The sequence below is a fragment of the Blastocystis hominis genome (assembly GCF_000151665.1).
Source record: "Blastocystis hominis, Singapore isolate B (sub-type 7) whole genome shotgun sequence assembly, scaffold_25".
In the NCBI taxonomy this organism is placed as follows: domain Eukaryota; class Bigyra; order Opalinata; family Blastocystidae; genus Blastocystis; species Blastocystis hominis.
Window position 1 is genome coordinate 56106 of NW_013171833.1, and position 20767 is coordinate 76872.

At 43.2% G+C, this 20767-nt stretch overlaps 9 protein-coding genes; 5 read left to right on the forward strand and 4 right to left on the reverse strand.

Annotated features, from left to right (window-relative positions):
• Positions 1-77: 77 nt before the first annotated feature.
• GSBLH_T00006578001 (uncharacterized protein) lies at positions 78-1165 on the forward strand (the record flags this gene model as incomplete). Its single annotated transcript, XM_013041772.1, has 5 exons — positions 78-497; positions 528-673; positions 707-790; positions 821-878; positions 908-1165. The coding sequence occupies 5 exons, from the start codon at positions 78-80 to the stop codon at positions 1163-1165; spliced, it is 966 nt and encodes a 321-aa protein (XP_012897226.1).
• Positions 1166-1390: 225 nt separating this feature from the next.
• On the reverse strand, positions 1391-2212 carry GSBLH_T00003099001 (Cwf15/Cwc15 cell cycle control protein; the record flags this gene model as incomplete). The annotated part of the gene is made up of 6 exons (XM_013041773.1): positions 1391-1514; positions 1545-1642; positions 1672-1747; positions 1782-1914; positions 1946-1993; positions 2026-2212. 6 exons carry the CDS (start codon positions 2210-2212, stop codon positions 1391-1393), a joined length of 666 nt encoding a protein of 221 aa, XP_012897227.1.
• A 25-nt stretch (positions 2213-2237) lies between these two features.
• On the reverse strand, positions 2238-4163 carry GSBLH_T00003100001 (uncharacterized protein; the record flags this gene model as incomplete). XM_013041774.1 has 10 exons in its annotated part: positions 2238-2379; positions 2410-2459; positions 2491-2782; positions 2815-2943; positions 2972-3416; positions 3446-3657; positions 3688-3784; positions 3813-3932; positions 3963-4032; positions 4064-4163. The coding sequence occupies 10 exons, from the start codon at positions 4161-4163 to the stop codon at positions 2299-2301; spliced, it is 1596 nt and encodes a 531-aa protein (XP_012897228.1). The 3' UTR covers positions 2238-2298.
• Positions 4164-9287: 5124 nt separating this feature from the next.
• On the forward strand, positions 9288-10801 carry GSBLH_T00003102001 (uncharacterized protein). XM_013041775.1 has 6 exons: positions 9288-9368; positions 9401-9567; positions 9600-9670; positions 9705-9750; positions 9781-9916; positions 9946-10801. Exons 1-6 carry the CDS (start codon positions 9307-9309, stop codon positions 10754-10756), a joined length of 1293 nt encoding a protein of 430 aa, XP_012897229.1. The 5' UTR covers positions 9288-9306; the 3' UTR covers positions 10757-10801.
• A 250-nt stretch (positions 10802-11051) lies between these two features.
• GSBLH_T00003103001 (uncharacterized protein) lies at positions 11052-12312 on the forward strand. XM_013041776.1 has 4 exons: positions 11052-11453; positions 11488-11600; positions 11632-11813; positions 11847-12312. Exons 1-4 carry the CDS (start codon positions 11332-11334, stop codon positions 12276-12278), a joined length of 849 nt encoding a protein of 282 aa, XP_012897230.1. The 5' UTR covers positions 11052-11331; the 3' UTR covers positions 12279-12312.
• An 81-nt stretch (positions 12313-12393) lies between these two features.
• On the forward strand, positions 12394-12987 carry GSBLH_T00003104001 (uncharacterized protein; the record flags this gene model as incomplete). Its single annotated transcript, XM_013041777.1, has 5 exons — positions 12394-12459; positions 12492-12544; positions 12576-12616; positions 12646-12713; positions 12745-12987. The coding sequence occupies 5 exons, from the start codon at positions 12394-12396 to the stop codon at positions 12985-12987; spliced, it is 471 nt and encodes a 156-aa protein (XP_012897231.1).
• A 71-nt stretch (positions 12988-13058) lies between these two features.
• On the forward strand, positions 13059-13905 carry GSBLH_T00003105001 (uncharacterized protein; the record flags this gene model as incomplete). XM_013041778.1 has 4 exons in its annotated part: positions 13059-13326; positions 13356-13523; positions 13557-13606; positions 13637-13905. Exons 1-4 carry the CDS (start codon positions 13184-13186, stop codon positions 13903-13905), a joined length of 630 nt encoding a protein of 209 aa, XP_012897232.1. The 5' UTR covers positions 13059-13183.
• A 1012-nt stretch (positions 13906-14917) lies between these two features.
• On the reverse strand, positions 14918-15762 carry GSBLH_T00003106001 (uncharacterized protein; the record flags this gene model as incomplete). Its single annotated transcript, XM_013041779.1, has 5 exons — positions 14918-15040; positions 15070-15186; positions 15215-15473; positions 15502-15599; positions 15628-15762. The coding sequence occupies 5 exons, from the start codon at positions 15760-15762 to the stop codon at positions 14918-14920; spliced, it is 732 nt and encodes a 243-aa protein (XP_012897233.1).
• A 3890-nt stretch (positions 15763-19652) lies between these two features.
• Positions 19653-20332, reverse strand: GSBLH_T00003107001 (uncharacterized protein; the record flags this gene model as incomplete). Its single annotated transcript, XM_013041780.1, has 3 exons — positions 19653-19730; positions 19763-19869; positions 19900-20332. 3 exons carry the CDS (start codon positions 20330-20332, stop codon positions 19653-19655), a joined length of 618 nt encoding a protein of 205 aa, XP_012897234.1.
• Positions 20333-20767: the final 435 nt, after the last annotated feature.

Consider the following 20767-nt stretch of genomic DNA (forward strand, 5'->3'; position numbering starts at 1 on the left):
TCGCGGGCTACGATCCGGTCGATGGCGGCGAGCCCATTCCGAACGAAGCCATTCTGGAGCAGCTGCACGCGCTGTCGATGAAAGACGCAACGCTGCAGCATCCCTGGGAGCAAAACGCGCTCGAAATCACGTTTCTGCGGAATTTGATTTGGTCGAAGAACAATACCGAGGCGTTTTTCCACACGAAACTCGTCCTGCTGTACATGAGCAGCATCTCCAGTCTCCAAGAAAACGTGGAAATGTTGCAACGTCGTCGAATTCGATTCGAATCACATGCAGAAAAAATCCAGTCCTTGCAAGAACAGCAGATAACCGCGGAAATAGGAGCCGATCTGGGCGTTGCGGAATCGGGACTGCAGACGTTGCTTCATCAGCGCAACGAAATACTATTCCGCAGCAAGACGGAATTGCTGGAGTTTCTGGAATTGTCGAATTCGTACGACGCGGCGGAATTGCTGCGCTCGTTCCCCGCGGATTCGTTTTTGGAGGAAAAAGCCGTAATCTGATTGGCCGATTTTTGTTGGTAGATCATTCTATCGAAGCTGGGCGAAGATTTGGCGGCATTGGAAATCATTGCGCATCGATTGGGGAATAAAAACATGGCGGAGGCGTACTGCCAGAAAGTGTGGAATTCGAATCGAAACGAGAATATTTTCATTCATTTACTCAAAACGTTTGGGCGTTGAGTCATTCATTCATTGATTAGCTACTTGTTTCCGCCCGAATCCTCGATTTTATCGCGGAACGAGAGTTTGAAGCTCGCCATCGGCGTGTTGACCGATCATTCCGAGTGAGTTTCGTGGAATTCGATTCGAAGTAGCCATGTGAACATCGTGGAAGTGCTGCGGCTTCTCCCAGACGACGTTCCTTTGAACGATGTAAGCGAAGGGAGTCGAGTGGACGGTAGTTAATCGAGAGCATTGAAGTGGTGATGACGAAATTGGAGGAGAACAGGCGAAGCTCGCTGATGCTGAGGCAGTTGGCGGCGGTGCGGAGATTTGACGTGAGCGAGGAGTATATGAGTTTGCGCAATTCGTCGTTCGAGAACACGCCGGTTACGTTCTGTCCGGTTTGTAATCGAGTGCTCGGTGATTCCGTGTTTACGTTGTTCCCGGACGGCGTGGCGATGCATGCTGCGTGTGCTCGACAGCATTCGATGGAGTGAAGGATTTGTATCTTTGCGTATCATTGTTTGTTTGTTTGTTTGTTTGAAAATGAGAGGGATGAAGGGTGTGGAAAGGTGAGAGTATATAAAACTTGGAGGAAAACAAGAAACCAAAAAGAATGCAAACAATGAGCCGAATCGCATGAAGAGACATGGAACAAACCCCATTCCTCTCAACAGAGCATGTTCAGCACTTTGCACCACGTTGGAATCAAAACAAACACTTCATTGTCGAAAAACTGTATTCATGAAGTTTACATGGAAATCATTTCGGATCGTGTCGTTTATAAACCGCTTTGGCCGTTTCTCGGTCTTTCCTTGATTTCGGAACACCACGTCATCGTCCCATCTTCAACTCATTCCCATTCCAATTCAAAACCTTCGCTTTAACGTATCTCCCGTATTAAATAGCAACGGGTTCGAGTGAATCATCTCCTCGCGATTGAGAGCCGCCTCCATCTGCGCCTTTTCTTCTTCCTATCGTTCATCCAACAAATCAAAATCACTTCTTTCTGCTTGGCCAATTCCTTCTCTTTCTTTACGCGCTCTAATTCTTTCATCAGCAAGGCAGTATCGTCTTCTCTATGATTTGGAAAGAACACTAAAGCATTCAAACGAGTCTGATTCGGAAGATGATTCCTCGCTGTCGCTCTCGTCAGAATCGTCAAAATCACCAAAATCATCGTTCACTTTTGGCTCGGGTTTTTGTAAAACTACGGGAAGCTCTTTTTTCACCTCATCTTCTTCTTCTACACGATTTTGAATCTAACGTTATTCTACTTTCTTTTGGCTTGATGTCTTGAGGCGGTTTGACCTCGGGAATCACTTCTCTGTGGGTCAATTTTCGAAAAACAGCAAACCTACCTCATTTTCAACTTCAAATGTCCGGGAAGATCCTTTGCCGAGAAGTGCATACTCAAACTGCCTACACTTGAGCGACCTCGCCCATCTCCCACCTCCCGTCAGATATCCGGAAGAGGAAATCGCCCCATTCCCCGTTCCTCGTCCAGCAGCCGGAGTCCACGTAGGTTTGTGCGCAGTAGACATTTTCTGCGTTTTCAACAAACACCCCGTAAATGACATCCTAATCCAATCTACGTGTCCTTCAAACACACCTTCTCCCCATTCCGCGATTACAACTTCTTCTGCTTCACCGCATCATCTCTCATCGCTTCCAGCTTATCAAAATAGCTCTGATCGACGCCTCCCGTCACCTACACCTCACTCTCCCCCTCCTGCCCCACATAGTCCCCATCAAAGCACGAGCACTCGAACGCCTCGGGCGCCGGTCCATCTACTCATCACCGCTTTTTCCTCGCTTCTACACAGCGCCGCATCGCGACACGCCCGCTTCAAGTCCTCCAAGCTCTGATACAGCACGAAATCCGCTCCGATCGCGGCGGCCACCTCCTTCTCGGTCTTGTTAAACGCGATTAACTCGCGTCGCGTCGGCATATCGATCCCGTACACGTTGCAGAACCGAATCGGCGGCGCAGCCGACGCTACAAACACGTGCTTCGCTCCCGCGCGACGAATCGCCTCCACCAGCATCATCGTCGTGTTGCCTCGCACGATCGAGTCGTCCACCACCAGCACCGACAGTCCCTTCACCGCGTCCTAGACAAAAATCGGGGCTTTTTTTGGAATACATGGATGGGGTTGTGCTTGATGCGGATGTTCTTCTGCCGCATCTGCTGCGCGGGCATGATGAACGTGCGCGCCACGTACCGGTTCTTCGACAGTCCTTCGATGTACCGCTTCCCCAGACTCGTCGCCACCTGCATCGAAATCCCCGCGGAACCCTACCGAAATCGCGGTGTGGCGCGACGTGTCCGGCACCGCCATCACGCAGTCGATGATCTGCTCCAGCGGAGGCAGCGTCGCGTCGTACCCGGCCTCTGCAGGCTCCAGAACGTCCAGAGTTTGGTCGTGTTGGCGGACGCGGAGCGTTCGCAGCCGCTCGGCGAGGCGGATTCCCATCTGCACGCGCGCTTCGTAGACCGAGATGTTGTCCATCACGCTGTCCGGACGCGCCAGATAGACGTATTCGAAGATGCACGGCGAGTGGGTCTGCGCCAGAGCGTCGATGTGCGAGTGCAGACGCATCTCCATGTCGATGAACAGCGCTTCGCCCGCGGCAACGTCGCGTTCTCGGTCGATTCCGATCGCTTCCAGCGCGATGCTCTCCGAAGCCGCCGCGAATTCCACGATGCGGCCCGCGTCGTCGCGTTTCACGCCGAAGCAGAGCGGGCTGGAGTGAGAATTCGATTGGAAGCGTACCGAATCCCGTGGGGATCGCGGAAAATCAGCATGCCGACGCCTTTGATCAGCACCACGACCGCGTAGCCGCCGAGGACTTGCGCCATCGTGGCGTGGACGGCGTCGAAGAGCGTGGAGACGGAGGGCTTGGGGATCTGTCCGGAGGCAGCGGAGGAGCGGTCGATGCGATGCTCCAATTCATCGGCGAACATGTTCAGAAGGAGCTCGCTGTCCTGCGAGAGAGGGGGAGAGGAAAGAGCTACGCTCGTGGTGTTGATGCAGCGGAGGTTGCAGAGCAGTTTCGCACGGAGATCGTCGCAGTTGATGAGATTGCCGTTGTGGGCAAGGGAAATGCCGTACCTGCGTGAGATTCAATTTGAAAACGTACGGGTAGTTGGTGTAGAAGGGCTGGGCCTCGTTACTGTCCGGGGAACCAGCAGTGGGATAGCGAACGTGACCCAAACCATAATAACCACGCAGCTTGGTTAGATTATTTTGGTTGAAGACTCTACATTTATTAGCAAGCAGAATAAACAACTCGGAAACCAAACCGTTATCCTTGACCGTAATAACCTGTTCTCCGTCACACGTTGTAATTCCGCAAGCATCTACACTTCAGATTTTGCTAGGAAAACGGACCTTGGCCACGATGTTGTAACATCGTCAAAGCGGTGTTAATCGGTCCGGCAACATGAATATTACAGTCGGGGTTTGTGAAATAGCAGATAATTCCACACATCTTCAGAATCAAAATAAAGGAAGGAAACTGCTTGCCAAAAACCCGCAAGAATTTCAAAGATTCCGCGGACTATTATATTATACTTGGATGAATTGTGTTTTGGATTGTGGAAAGAGAGCATGGAGACGAATAGGAATGGAGGGAGGAAATGGGGGAGGAAGGAAAACGACTTTGCTAGAGATGCACTGAAAGTGGGTAAACGATTCACGTTATCGCAACAAACAATCGTATTCTTCAAACAAAATAAACGCTGCTCTTCCAGACCAACAGCTTGTCTTCAGTCGAGTATTGTACACACAGTCATATACAAACACACACCCTTTCGATAATTTGGTCAACTCGATCACATGCAACTTGTTCTGTGCAGAAATCGGCATCTACCCTTCATTCCCATTCTTATTCCCTACAGACAACGAATTCGTCACTGCCACATCCTGAATCGGGCTTGGCTCACCCTCATCCCACACCACCATCTTCTGCTTGTCATTCAAGCCACACACAAATCTATCATTCAGCTCATCAGCCATTCCTTACATCTGGTGAATCGAATTCACGCCTTCGATGCGAGCCACCACTTCATACATCAACTTCAGTGTGGCTCCCACTTTCGCCTGGTACTTTCGCATGGGTCCTTGCATGGAGAACTTCATGGTTTCTCCCTGCGGACTTTTGATCGCCATTTCCACGAAGCGTTTTCGCTCGCTGTCGGGAATAAGGAATTTGTCTTTGAGCGATTGGAAGGACAGGAGCTCGGACAGCGGCAAAAAGCCCGATTTCTTGCCAAACCCGCTGCTCCAGAAAACAAACACGTTTCGAAATGCTTCACTAATACTCATCTTTCCTTGCTTCAGCGTTCGCGTGAGTTCCATTGCGAGATTGATCGACGCGTCTTTCTCCACGCCGTTCACTTGCAGAATAATCATTTCGTTTTCGCTGATTGCTTTGTTGGTTGTCGTCGAACTCGCTGGTTTGTTGAGTGAAGTCGCTTCTGCTGTTGCTGTTGCTGTTGCTGTTGCTGTTGCTTTGGTCTGTTCGAAGCTCTGATTGCAGAGCTGCAGCGCGAGTTCGAGGGCTGTGACGTCGACCTTTCAGTGCCACGCAATCATCCTATTTATACTTTTTGTGGTTATGATAATAGTGGTCTTGTATATAAATACTTTGTGAGGGATGAAAGAGTTTATAGGTGTAATACCTGATGCTTTTTTACCCAATACTTCACATTTCTCATTCCTTCAAATGAGAATTGCAATAGCGTAGGTACCCTGATATAAGGTTCAATATGAATAGAACGGTCACACAAGTATCTTCTATTGTCTACAACAAACAAAAAACAGAAGGTTTGATAGATAGTAGAATCTCAGGTATCATCAGAATATCACCTGATTAGAGCGCCATTCCAGCTGCTGTAGCAGCAAATGTAGCTCCAGCACTTTGAAGGGCTGATATTGCCCCAACTCCAATTCCAGATGTCCAAGCAGCACTCATCAATGACGCCGCCGTAGAACCGGCGGCGATACCAGGGGAACCAAATCCTAAAGCATATGCAGCTGCACCAAGAATAAAACTCATTTTAAAACTTTTTTTGATTTGACATACAACATTTCCAATCTGAACAAATGGAATTGCAAAAATCGGGCAACTCCTACCTCATTATTTTTAATAATAGATTTGTGTTTATGACCGAGTATAAGAAAAGTATTTGTATCTTTTATGAATCAAAGAATGATAGAGGGATTATGTAATGTGCATGAATTCTGATATTATGGTTATTTTTGAGTAGATAATGAAGTATACTTTTGGTATTATACAGAATTAGTGAACTAGAATGATCATATAGTTAAATCAACTCAAAGTCCTTTTGCTTGCAGCTAATTGAATATCGTTTCGTTTGTGAATAGACTAGGACTTATAAATTTAGAATTCTTGATATCTGTCTCATCACTACAAATTGACAACATTTATCATAAGATTAATAAACTGTAATATGAGAAATTAGGCAAAATTGAAGAAATGTGTCAAAGTCATCATACATCTATCACACTTGGCAAGTGAAATGATATTATGGATTAATATGGATTAAAATACTTGATCAGTAGATACATAACCAAATGCAAGAACAGAGACGCGAATAACATCAAACACCAATTTTGACAGACAAATAACAATGGACAACAAAAATACTTCAAATAGAAGTAAGACAATTCAAGGCAACATTAAGTATAGATATTGAACTAGTTCCTGTAGGAGCAATAATAAAGAGAGAGAGAACACAGGAGATGATTGGTCGGAATACAATGTGAATGAGTAGTTTCCAGTAAAATCATTAGCAAAAACTAATGGAAAAGTTAATATAGAAGTAGGAAAACCTCATGAAGGTTGTGTCATTAGTATAACCCTTAAAAAATACAAAAAATGGATGGTTAGTCAAGCATTTGTACAGATTTGGGTGTCTTGATTGCATCGTTGACTTTTGTGGATAGAATTGCCACGGGACCTTGTACTATTTGTGATTATAGTTATTTATACTTCGAAGGATATTTTGTAAATGGATATCGAAAAGGAAGAGGAAAGGAATATGACCAAAACAGAAAATTGGTATCTGATGGATACTATTCGAAAGGCCAATATTAAATGTGGTGTTATGTGAAGAAATGAGAAAAGGATATTGGAAAGAATATAATATAATGGTAAATTGTTTCGATAATTTCCAAAAAATGATTCCAGTGATTATCATAAGATCAGTTACTTTTACAACTGTGGGCAGATAAGGAGTGTTAGGTTATGGAAGAAAGGGAAGGAAACGAAAATATTGAAGCAATTCAGTGGTGGAAGTATGACGGAATACAAAAATGACGAAAGAGTTTATAAAGGAGGTTACTTAGATAATGATGAACTGGATTTCCAAGATATGAAGAGGGTGAAAAAATAGGAAATGGTGGAAAGAAAGGGATAGTTAAGGGATATTATAAAATGGATTACGCCATGTGAAGGGGCTAAATACAGAAATGGTGTTACAAATAGAAAACAACAATGGATATTGGGATACACAACTCCCGTAATTATAGGAACTAATGTATAAATGGCAATAATCTTTGATATTAGATGTATTTTGAGTTATGTAATACAACCTGTAATAGCTATATCTCTGTTAGTAGTATTTGTATTGTTAGTACTTATTCGTTGGCTACGTTGTAACAATAGTAATAATAGAAAATGTCTGGGTTATCATTTGAATGATGCAGCAAGTATCCTTATGGAGAAATATGTTCCAAAAAAGGATAGATATTTTTGTACAGTAAAGATTATTACATTATGTGGAAATATCAACGACATCGACTATATAGTGTCAGTGAATGTTTTGGGATACTATTGGTAGTGTTTTGTATATCTTGTCTTGTAAGCAACACATATGTTATCCCTTTTATTGGATATTTCAAAAATCATTTGTGGTCCAAACAAGGAAATTTAGCAGAATGGCTAATTTAAACCTTATAAAAAAGCCATTCTTACAAACGATTGTAATTGGCAATGATTGCTTTGGGTCAGCGCAAACATTAAAAATCGATGGATTGAATCAGTTATAAAGTTTAAAAATAAGTAAGAATTCATTTCCTCAGAATAAGTATAATTGGGAAATAGATAAATCGAAATCATTCCTCATATTGAATTGTGAATCATTGGAATCCATTCAAATTGGACAATATAGTTTCAGTGTATTTTTTGGAGACTTTGAATTGAAGAATCTACCACAATTACAATCCATTCAAATTGGGACAATTGGGAGTAATTCAAACAATTTCTTCAGTAGTTCATTTGTGATTCTAGGTAAGAAATAATACGATATTGAATATTTGAATGATTAGATCTTCCAAATCTAACACCGCTAACTTCTCTACGTTTGAGTTTCTAATATCCTTGTGTAGGGACATTGGAAAGTATTTATAAATATTGAATACTGATAGTATTTAGATATTCCAAATAATGAAGATATGGTATTGGATTGGTCATTTAGGTTTGTTGAAAAGAAGTATTTTTCAAGTAGCTCTTGTTTGGATTCGTCAATACTAGATGTTTCTATGTAATTGTCTAATCTATTATAAACAGTATTCATGCTAATAAGCATATCTATTTATTGCATACATACAATTCGACAAAATCACAAGACATTTGCTTCCTTATAGTTAGAATAACTGACAATTTTCTATCGATTTATGCACAATAATATTTACACTCAATGCTTTCTTATATAAGATATTGAGTATCCAATATAATATGTTAGAGAGATTAGCAATACGAATACAAATAACAGTAGAAAAAGTGATATTTGATTGATTTGTAATTTAAAGATAGGAAAACTGGAGGCAATAAACAAACTCATTATGTAGATTATTCCAAGGACTTACAAAGAAGCAATCTAAAATCGACTTCAGCCCTTTAGTCCTCCGACAAGGTATATGATCGATTTTGTATTCATTCATCTTATTATTTTGTGCAATACATTCATTTCGATTCATTTTTCTCCATTTGTTACCAGTTGAGTAAATCTCAAATTCTAGACTACTCTACAATTTCACAACTCTGGATATTATGGATCATCACGTTTATTACTCAGTTAGAGAAAGGCAATGTTGAACTGCCGCTGTTACGTTATCATGCGTGTTCCCAAGCGGAACTATCGCAATTCGAATCGATCGCTCCAGTTCCAGCGTTTGTGATGCTTCCATTCCCTCGATATTGAGAAAAATAGGGTTGACAAAAAAACGACTCAATTTCGACTTTTGATTCTATTGTATCCTATTTCTTTATTACACTCATCCCTTTCATTCGATACATATACAATTCCATTATGATGACTTTCTCTCACAATCAATCAATATTCTATCAATCACCGCTACTATACAACTCTATTCACAATTCATATAGCATATCTATTCCTTAACAATGTTTATTGAGAAAATCCTGATTTTCGCTAAATGGGTGGGGGTGCAAAATCATTCATCTCATTTCCCACGACAATCTTTATTCATTTGGACCCCCTGGGTTTCATTGATACAAGCATTATTGCTTGAAAAAAGGTAGATCGTGTGATTTGTTTGCAATCTTTTGAACATTTAATCTTATCCTAAATAGACATAGATATAAGATGATCAGCGCGTTGTTGTTGATTGATGCAAAGGGAAAGAACATCGTGTCTCGTTATTATCGGTATTTTGCAGTATCCTTCTTTGAGTGGATAGAAGTGACGTGACAAAAGAGAGTGCCGATGCTTTCCGAACAAACGTTATTGCAAAGAAGGATACTGGAAGCAATCCTCCTATTACGTACATTGACGGAACGACCTTCATCTATGTCCGTAACAGTGACCACTACATTGTCGCTGTAACGAAGAAGAACGCTTCTCCCGGTAAGGACGCGGTGGATCGGGATGACTGGCAGGCATGATTTTCCACTTCCTTTTCCATCTCGTGAAGATGTTCAAGAGCTACTTCGGCGTGGATTACAAGGCTGTAGGCGATGCAGAAGCGCGGATCTAACATGCAGGACGACCTTCGTGAGAAGTTCTCTGTGGTGTACGAAATCTTCGATGGTTGATCTTCCCTCTTTGCGTAACATGCAGAAGTGCTGGACTACGGATACCCGCAGAACTGCGCGATCGACCTGATGAAGCAGCTGATTCGTCTGGGGAAGGCGAACGACGCTGTGGAGGAGGACGCGAGCAGCATTACCTCGCAGGTGACGGGAGCGATCGATTGGTAGAGAAGGGGGATGGCGTTGAGGGTAGGCGTCGCGAGGGCATCACGTACCGCAAGAACGAGATCTTCATCGACACGCTGGAGAGCGTGAACCTGCTGATCTCGCAGACGGGCGCGGTGCTGCACAGCGAAGTGGTGGGCAAGATCGTGATGAAGGCGTACCTGACGGGCATGCCCGAGTGCCGCTTCGGCCTGAACGACAAGCTGCTGATCTCGAACGAGAAGAAGGCGAAGGGGCAGCGGCGCGGGAAGGGCGCGGGCGTGGAGATCGACGACTGCTCGTTCCACCGGTGCGTGCGGCTGGGCCGGTTCGACCAGGACCGCACGATCACGTTCATTCCGCCCGACGGAGAGTTCGAGCTGATGAAGTACCGCGTGACGGAGAACATCAACCTGCCGTTCCGCATCCTGCCGGTGTACGAGGAGATCAGCGGGACCACGCTGAAGATCAACGTGAAGGTGATCGCCAACTTCAGCAAGCAGGTCTCGGCGCAGAACGTGGATATCAAGCTCCCCGTCCCGCCAAACACCGCCAACGTGATGCCCAAGGCCGCCTTCGGCACCGCCGCCTACAACGCCAAGGACCAGACCATCGACTGGACGCTGCGAAAGCTCACCGGAGGCCAGGAGGTCACGTTCGCCGCGGAGGTGAAGATGCTGAAGATGACCACGGAGAAGGTCTGGTCCAAGCCCCCCATCAATATCATCTTTGCCGTGCCGTCCTTCACTGCGTCCGGACTCCATGTCCGATTCTTGAAGGTGTATGAGAAGAGCTCCTACCAGACCGTCAAGTGGGTCCGATATATGACGCGGTCCGGAGATTACCAGATTCGTCTCTAAGTTGCTTTTTTGCCTTGACGCGTTCTGTATTGTAATGTTGCGATGTGGCTGTTTGGTTTGACATGCGTTGTTGAGGGTGGAACCACGTTGATTCGTGTGGATACTCGTCGGTGCTTGATAGTCGTTGATCTCTATTGCTATTCGCTGCTACAAAGTGCTACACAGTACCACACAGTACTACACGTCGATTCACGCTGATTCAAAAAAGAGAAGAGGAAAATCGAAAAAAGTTCCAGAAAAACGGAAAGTTCTGGAAAAGGATTTTTAGCGCTTTTCAAATTTTTGATTTTTTCATGGAGACTGAAACACCTATCGATACTCATACGGAGACTTCGCCGACCAGCGAAGAAAAGCCATCGACCCCAGAAGTCACTCCTCAGTCCTTTGATATCCATATAAAATGTATCAACTCGGATGGCACAATCAATGGCATGAAGGATATCCGGATCCACGTCAAACGAACGGATCTGATCGCAATGGTAAAACAAAAGTATATCGACACCGGACTCTGCGAACACCCGGACTATATCGTATTGCAGTACAATGGTAATGAGCTGCTGGACAACACAACGGTGATGGAGAATGATCTTCATGAAGACAGCACCGTTTTCCACCAGTACTCCAACGTCAACTCGTTTTCGAAAGTGAACTACGGAGAATTGGCTCAACTGATTCACGATGAAGCGCTCAAGAATAAGTAGGCTTGTTTTATTGCATTTTCTCACCTCTAGAGATTATCACCATGCCGGATTCGATCCTGTCTACGGTGTCTGGGACCAGACCTGGGACAAGGGCGACGAATGGGAAACATATCCCACTGTAATGGTTCCCGATGTCGATGAAAGTACGTTTATTCATCCAATCCTCATTCCTAGTGAATAAAAAGTCCGCAATTGTCCCGAAGCGCGCAACCCCCTTCAACCCTCTCTACAACAGCAACGAGTTCCCCAATCGCGTGTTCAAGAGCATGTTCGTCTCCGTCGTGGGCGGATTCATCTTCGAAGTGATGCATCGCCTCGAAGGCAAATGGTCCGGCGAGAGCGTCGTTCCCTCCGAGGTACCCTCCACTTGGACTTCTTCTGACTCCCAGGAACTCGCCAGCCCCTCTCCCATAACCTCCTGCGAACTCCGGTTCAATCCCCGCGGATACTGGGTCGAGGCGCGGAATTCGGTGGATCGGACGGGTCTGGTGACGGTGCGAACGATCCGGTATAAGCCGATCGGGAACGGGAAGCTGCGCGTGGAGATGAGCGATGGCATGTACGCGGAGTGCAAAGTGGAGACGGTGGAAGTGTCTCCGTATCTGTTGATGACGACGGCGGTGGATATTCGGACGGGAAAGCCGCTGCTGGTGGAGACGGTGACGATCACGGACAATGTGAGCCATGTGAGGACGATTCAGGACTTCTCGGCGATGGGAACGGTCATGGATGTGTTCGTGATTAACGAGAGGAGAGTGGTGGATGCGTCGACGACGGAGTTGGAGCCGTATGAAGAAGGATTGAAGCCGCAGAGTATTTAAAGAAGAAGAAGAAGAAAGTGAAATAAGGATAGTTTCTGTGTTTGTTGGAAACGAGTTGGAGCTTTCGAAATGGTACGGAGAGGAGGAGGAAGGGTAAGGAGTGTAGTCGCTCACGATGCACACGAACTTGGGAGATCTCAAGATTGAGTTGTTCTGCGAATTGATCCCTAAGAACACGCAGGTTGATCGTAAAAAGAAGAGTATGATATGCAGAATTTCCTGGCTCTCTGTGCAAGCGGATATTACGACAACACAAAGTTCCACAGGTAGTTTGTCTGAGGGTGGGTTGAGTCGAAGAAATATGAAAGGATTCATTATTCAGGGAGGAGATCCGACAGGTATTTGTTTCTGCGCTTCTTGTAACTAGGAACCGGCAAGGGAGGAGAAAGCATTAACGGAATTCCGGTGGAGGACGAGTTCCATCCAAGCATTAAAGTAGGTCACTGTTTCTTTGATATTTCTCTAGTTTGATCGTCGCGGCATGGTAGCGATGGCGAAGAAGCACCCGAATACGAACAAAAGCCAGTTCTATATCATTTACGACAGGCAAAGCCAACTTGACAATGTTGACACAATCATAGGAAAGGTGATTTATGGAATGGACACTCTGCAGGCGATGGAGGCCGTTGAGGTAAATGAGAAATATCGTCCCAAGCGAGATATTATTATCGAGAGTATAACGATTCATGCAAATCCGTTTGCGCTGTAACTTTTGAAATGTTTGTTGTCATTTAACACAAAAAAATCTGTGAAAACGTATATCTAATAATCTATTTTTCAGACTATCATTCTATCTAGAGTTTACTATGCTCACTTCAATTCATTTCTCTGTGGAATACCCGAATAATTCGGGTGGGAGTCGATTTTGACGCTGACGTCTAGGAGAACTTGGAATTACGATTAATATGGATGGAAAATATATTATTGTAGAGCAGGCCACATTGCAAACCGCGTTTTATGGTGTTCGTCGAGGAGATCGTATTCTTAAAGTTAATGGTCGACTCTGTGTGGGATTGGATCCAAATGAAGTTGTCGGATTGATCCAAAGGTATCTACTAACACTTCGCTTATCTTTAGGTATTTGAACAAAAATCTGGTCATTTACTTTGAACGGTATTTCTCCACAACAGAGAGTGGCAACATCGAAAGGGAAGCCATGAAAGAAGTCCAGAATGATAGTGTATTCTTCGAGGGAACTTTTCTCATTCGTTTTGGTTTGACAAATACTCAGAGTTTTACCGAAAAGTTTGCTTTGCACATTGAGATTAAGATCCGTAGACTTATTCGAATTATGCGTGTTTCGGCTCCTCTTTTGCGCTATGCTGATAGTCTTTTCGATCATATTTTGTTATTCTTAGAATTTGGTCTTATTCCTTTCGGAGTTGCGCTATTCTGGTACAACGGAACAAACGTCTCCTATGGCATGGAGCCTTCCGGAGCGCAGAATCTATTACCCTGTAAAATTGAAATGCTTCCAGGAACCAATGGCTTCGATGTGCTGCATTTTGCGTGTTCGAAGGACATCCTCCTCACAGTACCGATTCGGATGCGCTGTTTCTGTGTAGACAAGAGAGCGATCCAGCTTTATCGAGCTGATCGATGTGATCAACCAACTCTCTCGAGATGATATGTCGTTTCTCTACAACAGACTCAAGCCGGCAGAGGCGTCGAAGAGCACTCCGCAGGCTCAAGAAACGAAGAAAGAGGAGGCGGTTGGGTCGTGGAGATGGGTTAATGTGTAGCCAAAAGTGTCGCGTTCTTGTTGAATTCCTCGCGTAATGTGTAGCTGCTTCGTACGACACGAATGAATCGAGCATGATAACGCGCAATCTAAACTCGACGCGTAGGAAGCGAGCGAGGTAGACTATCGGGTAGTGAACGTTCCCTTTCCGCTCCGAATGATGAACTCCGTTGTGCTGATGTATTCTGGGAATGTGTTTCATGGTCTGGACGAATTCAAATCGAATCGTAGAGGCTTGATCGTTCTTCGAGTCTAGTCCAATATCTGATGGGCACTGGATTCCACCCCGAGCAGATCTGCCACTCCGTCACAGCGCTGTTCATCAACGTGATGTCAGTGGTGGGTCCGAAGCAGTGGGACGACGACGTGAAGAAGCTCGTTCAGGATATTATCGTGCAGATTTCGCTGCACTCGCGGAGCTTCAGTAGGAGCAAACCTGCCCATTCACTGCAGTTCGAACCTCGACTGCGCACCCCTCTGGCTTCTATGTGATCAGCCAGAGCGATCTGTCGGTGCAGGGATTGTACGTCTCCACAACCAGCATGTTCTGCAATATGCCCGTGTTCCGATGCGAAAACGGCTGTATGATCTTTCGGCAGGTAGAAACGGAGGTCGTATGGCATGTAGTTGAAGGATGGGCAGAGCTCGTGGGTGCTGCGACGATCCGTTGATTCGGGGTACTATTACATAAACTCGGCAGAGGTGATTCCGCCGCGATTCTCTTGGGTGTTCTGCGATTCGAGCGTTCCGAATAGTGAGGATGAGTGATGGTGGTAAGGAATAGCGATCATGGTTCAAGCAGTTTGTGACATTCTGTTGATTGTTTGTGAACAAACACCATTATTGCGTTGGAGCGCAGTCAAACTGATAACTACACATGAACGATGCAGCATGAGTCTCACAAAGAAAGATATCCCAACTCGTCGGCCTCTGCATAGGCGCCCTTGTTCCCCACATAGTAACAATAGTTTGGAGCGGAGAAGACCGTCACCACCTTGTTTTTGTGAAGCTGTTTATAGCCCTGCTGTTGAACGGGGCTACCAATTCTACCTCCATGACCAACTCGTGTCCACGAACTATGCATTTCAGCTGATTATCCAGCAGAAACTGCTCTGAAACGTCCTGCCCATACGTCTGACTAATGCCTCGCGAAGAAGGGTTCCACCCCTTGAGCGTTGAGGGATCAGACCAAAGCAAGTCGCAGAAAAGACCTTCGTGACGAATCAAGGAAAAAGGCTGTGGCAGGGAGAAAGGATATCAAAGGGATTTCTTGGAAGCGATTCAGCGAGTTGATCTCATCGATGTGGTGGAGAGAAGGACTAATTCCTGCGTGAACTGCGAAGATTTTATCGTTAATAATAGCACAGAGAGGGAGGCAATCGCAGGTTGCCATAAAATCATTCCACACACTCTCATCATTGTAGTACCTCATGCACTGCTGATAAAAGCCGAACCTTTGTAGCAAGGGTAAAGAAAGGCTACGAATGTGATAGAAAACGGCTTTCGTGATTTCCTCGGAGAAGGAAGATTCGTTCAGGATAGCGGATCTTTAAGGAAAATAGAAGCACAATTGTCTCGATCTAATATTGATATTGAAACCTCATAGACTACCGAGTAATAGCCACGATCCACGTAGTCACCTAGAAATACATAGTTTACACTGGGAACTATCCCGTTGACACGAAACAGTTCGATTAAATCTGTAAACTGACCATGAATGTCGCCACATATTGTACAAGGCATATGGATCCTAAGCACATTGCTTTCCTTCTTTAATATTTCAGATACCTAAAGAAATGAACAACTCTGCTATTTCTAACTTTGGAACATAATTGATGAAGTTCTTCTCTAGAAAATGGATATCCATACTCTGCCTTTTGTATCCACGCATCTTCTATAGAGAAGAGCGATTTTTCCATTGTATGAGAAAAAAGGAGTGAGAGAAGAATACAAAAATGAGCGTTTTGGGTTGGGAAAAGCTACTTTGTACAATATTGAATTGGTATTATATGTGGAAACTACAATGGTTTAGTGAATAGGTTATTTGGAGATAGAGTAGAATTCTGCTTGCATTGTATTATTCAAGAGAAATGGGATGAGGAAGGGAGTAAAAACGATTGTTGATATTGCTCTGAGCCGAATTGGGGTGCTTGCTTGCTTGCTTGCCTGCATTTGTTTTCGTATGGTGAGTTGATCAAATAGCCCGCATTCGTATTATTTCGTTATTTCAAAAGTATGGTAGTGGGATTGTAAATAAATCATAAGGTCAAAGCTAAACGAAATGGTTCAAAAGACGTAAATTTAGCAAATTATATCAAATCAAATGAATCAAAGTTCAAACGATACACTAATGCTGACTATATCATAACAATGAAAAGTGATTGAATGAGGGAAAAGCAGAATCATTGTTAGTAATGAGAATGTTTTTTTAAATCGGAAAATCGAATGAATAATGAATACACACTATCAAGTGATGATAATATGATAATGGTCATCTTTTGCATTTGAGTGCGTAGCAATAGATATAAGTAGATATAGATTGCAAGTATAATGGAATATGACTTACAGAACACCAAAAAAGCAAATTACTCCAGAAAGAGAAAACTACAATAAATTAACCCCGATAACAGATAGAGAGAGTCGAAAAGTACAAAACAAGAAAAGAATTGATAATCTCCCGCTCTTTTCTATTTTATGGAGGATTTAGAGGCTGTTCAATATCAACAATAACATCCGAATATCATTTCGATATTTATGTAAGTCGTCCTTATAATCGATTGTTTTTTATGATTCTTTTGTTTTTTAATCAAGATTTATTAACATGAGCAGTGAAGGCATTGTGTTATCTTCTATGTTAATGAATAGCTTGTTTAACTGAAATTTGCTTCACTGAGTATTTACTTGACAGATATGTGACGCTCGGCGACCCTGAAACCCTGGTCAAGGGTGGAATCAAATGCACTGTTCAGCGATTCCAGGGAAAGCACAAGAACGAATTTCTATTACGCTCAGAAACTGGTGATGTGTATCTGTTTGAAAATAACGTATTGAAACAAGAATGGAAGGAGGACGAGAATGGGAAGAAATCGGAGGAGTTTATTCGATACAAGAATGGTCGAGCCGATTTCAGTCAGCGATTCGAGTATATTTTGGAGCAAATGAATAACAAACGTTTTGTTTACCACAAGAAAGGGCTTCGAATGGAAATCTGGTCAGCCAGAACGGGACATTTGCTGTATCACGGAGGGTACAACGAAAGACGAATGAAAGAAGGCTGGGGCATCGAATACGATGAAGAAAGCGGAAGTGTGGCTGTGGAAGGGATGTGGAGCAAAGGAGTATTGAAAGAAGTGATTCGATGTTTCAATGGAGATACGATGACCGAATTGAAGCGAAACGGAGCAGGTAGTTTGGATCCAACGAAACGAATTCCGATCTATGTGGGTGGATTTCGCTATGATGAAGATAATGAACGATTTATTCGTGAAGGGAAAGGATGTCTGATTGATAGAAAGACTGGAATGGCAACTCGAGAATGTGAATGGAAAGATGGAAAGGAAGTGAGAGGAGTGGATCTAATTGGTGGGAAGTTCGATTACCAAATAATACCTGTTCGAAAGCTCATGCTTGATGCTAAACCAGCTCAGGTTCCTGTTCCTGCTCCTGCTCCTGCTCCTGCTCCTGCTCCTGCTCCTACTTATGCTCCTACTCCTGCTCCGATTCCAAAACCTGCTCCAAAACCTGCTCCAAAACGCGAAGAACCTGCTCCTCTTCGATTCAGCGTCACTGGATCTACAAAATGGACCGATGTGAGTTTGCAAGTGACCGATTTGACGATTTCATCGAATTGCTGTAACGATTTGAATGCATTGGATCTGAATCGATTCAAGTGGCTACGATCTATCGAAATCGGCGATGACTGTTTTGAATCAGTGCAAACATTCCAAATCGATGGATTGAATCGATTGAAAACTATCAAAATCGGAAGCAATTCATTTACTCAGAAAAAAACATCAAACTGGGACTACAAGATGGCAAACAACCAATCGAAGTCATTGCACATATTGGATTGTGAATCATTGGAATCCATTCAAATTGGTGATTATAGTTTCAGTGATTTTGGAGGAGACCTTGAATTGAAGAATTGTCCACAATTACAATCCATTCAAATTGGAACAATTGGAAGTGGTTCATGGAATTTCGTTTCTAGTTCATTTGTAATTCGAGGTAAGAAATGATGTGATGTTGAATATGAATGATGCATAGATCTTCCAAATCTACAATCCATTACATTAGGTGATTTTGCATTCCTTGGTTCCTTATCAACAATAATTGAAAGTATTGAATGAATTCGAATGAAATGATTGATATAGATCTTCCATCATTACAATCCATTCAATTCGGTGAATGGGCACTAATTGGAAAAATGGATTCTTCAAGTTCATTGACACTTCGAAGTAAAAATGAATTGATTTGTTATGATTTGTTTTGTAGATCTTCCAAATCTAACATCAATAACTTCTGTAGAATATAGTTTCAAGAATCCTCATTTAGTGACACTGGAAAGTGTTTCTGCATATTGAATATTGATAGTATTTAGATATTCCAAATCTTCAAAATGTCAAGCTACCTGGTAATAAGTGGGGTCGTTCATTCGAATATGTTCGATCGAAATCAATTTCGAGTATAGTTTGATTGATTTGATTTGATTCATAGATGTTTCTTCCATTCTCGCTGATCTTGTTAGCATCGATCAGTAATTCCATCACTAGATTTACACACTTCATCTATTCAATGATCATTATATGTTCAATACATACTATGTTTCTTTGTTTGTTCCAATCCCCTTATCAATCATTCTTTGGTCATCGATGTAAGATCTTATTATCGATGGACTCTTTCCGTCATCACAATCCAGGTATCTTTAGCTAGCATGTGCCAATCTTTCATGTTATCGATGTTAAGAATGCTAAAAAGTTGAATAATGAAGTGTCCAAACAGAAATAATCAAACAAGTTTTAATATTCTAAAGAAATAAACCTTACGCATGACAAATCACGAAATGCCAAACGATTGAATTGAGGTAATCAAGTAAATCAAGTGATTGGTTGTTCATTTTTTGTTTACAGTTGATAAAAACAACAACATTGATAATGGAATTAGATGTAATTGGGATTCGTTGTTATGATTTGATATATGTGCACTGCTGATAATATACTAAATAGAATAAAATACAAATGTTAACAATAGAACTCTCTGAATATTGGGATTAATATCGAAGTGTTCCTCACTTCCAGGTATCTCATCCACAATCGATTGGAAAGAATAAACCCAAAGAGAACGGATAAATGGAATTATAGAACATAAATCCCTAATATGTTGAGCGTTGAGAGTTGGACCAAGTCAATCAATCACTTGATCACTTTCTTAGCTACCTTTCCATCAATTATCATTCGAAAGAACGAAAGCCACCCAATCACCATCGTTCTATCAACCATTTGTAATCAACAACAAATAATCCACATTTTATCACCTGTCATCCACTTCATTATACTCTCCCATTTCTTCTTTTCTGACCTTCACAAACCAACTTCCAACACTCACACCATTTCACCAGTTTTCAAACAAACAAACTACAACGGAATTAACGTATTGTAATGATTTCCCAGAGACAAATACTTCTTGTGATAGGATAAAAACAGCGGAGATCCCTACACCCATGAACACACGCACACACTCCTACAGGCATGTCCTCCCCCATTACAATTACAGGTGCATCTGCACTATAAATACGAATCGGCCGTTGCAAAGATAGCGATAATGCACGGAGCTCAAGTTGGCCTCCCCATTCTACTCATCACTTCTCTCTCGCATCCAAACCGTTCGACGTTTCCACCTTTCTGCAGTACTCATCAAAGTCGACCCCTTCGTCTAAAAAGAACGCGAATTCGTCTTTATGTTCTCTCAAAGAATCGGCTGCTTTCTTGCGAATAACACGATAGGCGATGGGCGATTTCATTTTCGAGTCCTCCAAAGCGAGCTGCTGGGCGATCGAGTGGTACATGCAGTTACCATCGGCCGCTACGTACTTTACGTGGCGGTTCAGAGAGGCAACCTGGCGATTGATTGCTTCGGTTTCTTCCTCTCGTTCGCGGTTCTGTGTCTCAATTACCAGCTTGTTCTTCTCATCTTGCTCTTGCTGCTTCTTTCGTCTCTTTTCCTGCTTCTTTCTTGCCTTCTCACTTAACTGGGGCTTCATGTCCTCCATACCTGAAATAAAAGCCATGATCGGATCGTCCTCCTTCATTCCCATGGGTCCACTCTCTAAAATGATCGAATGTGTTTAAAACTACCTTTCACCGAGTCGTCCGTATTTGTAGAAACACTTACAGGGGCTTTTCCAGAACTCTTCTGGAGTTTTCGCTCTTCAATTGCGTGCTTTAACAGTTTTAAGTGTCTATGACTTATTCTCCAATTCTGGACTCACTTTTTTCCTTTCTTATGTACTTCCCACACAGATTCATTATAAAGGGTGATATTGCAGGCAGCGCAGTGCATTGTTTCGTCGTTTACGATTTCTTTGATGATTTCTTCCTCCATTTACACTGAAGTAGAAAAAGGATCGAATAAGCAAACCTAGCAGTGAAATAAAGAATTCGGGCAAATGCCATTTCAAACAAACAGCCCATATAAAAGAACGGAACCAATTATAATTTATAATTTATAACTAGCAGACTCTCCACCCACC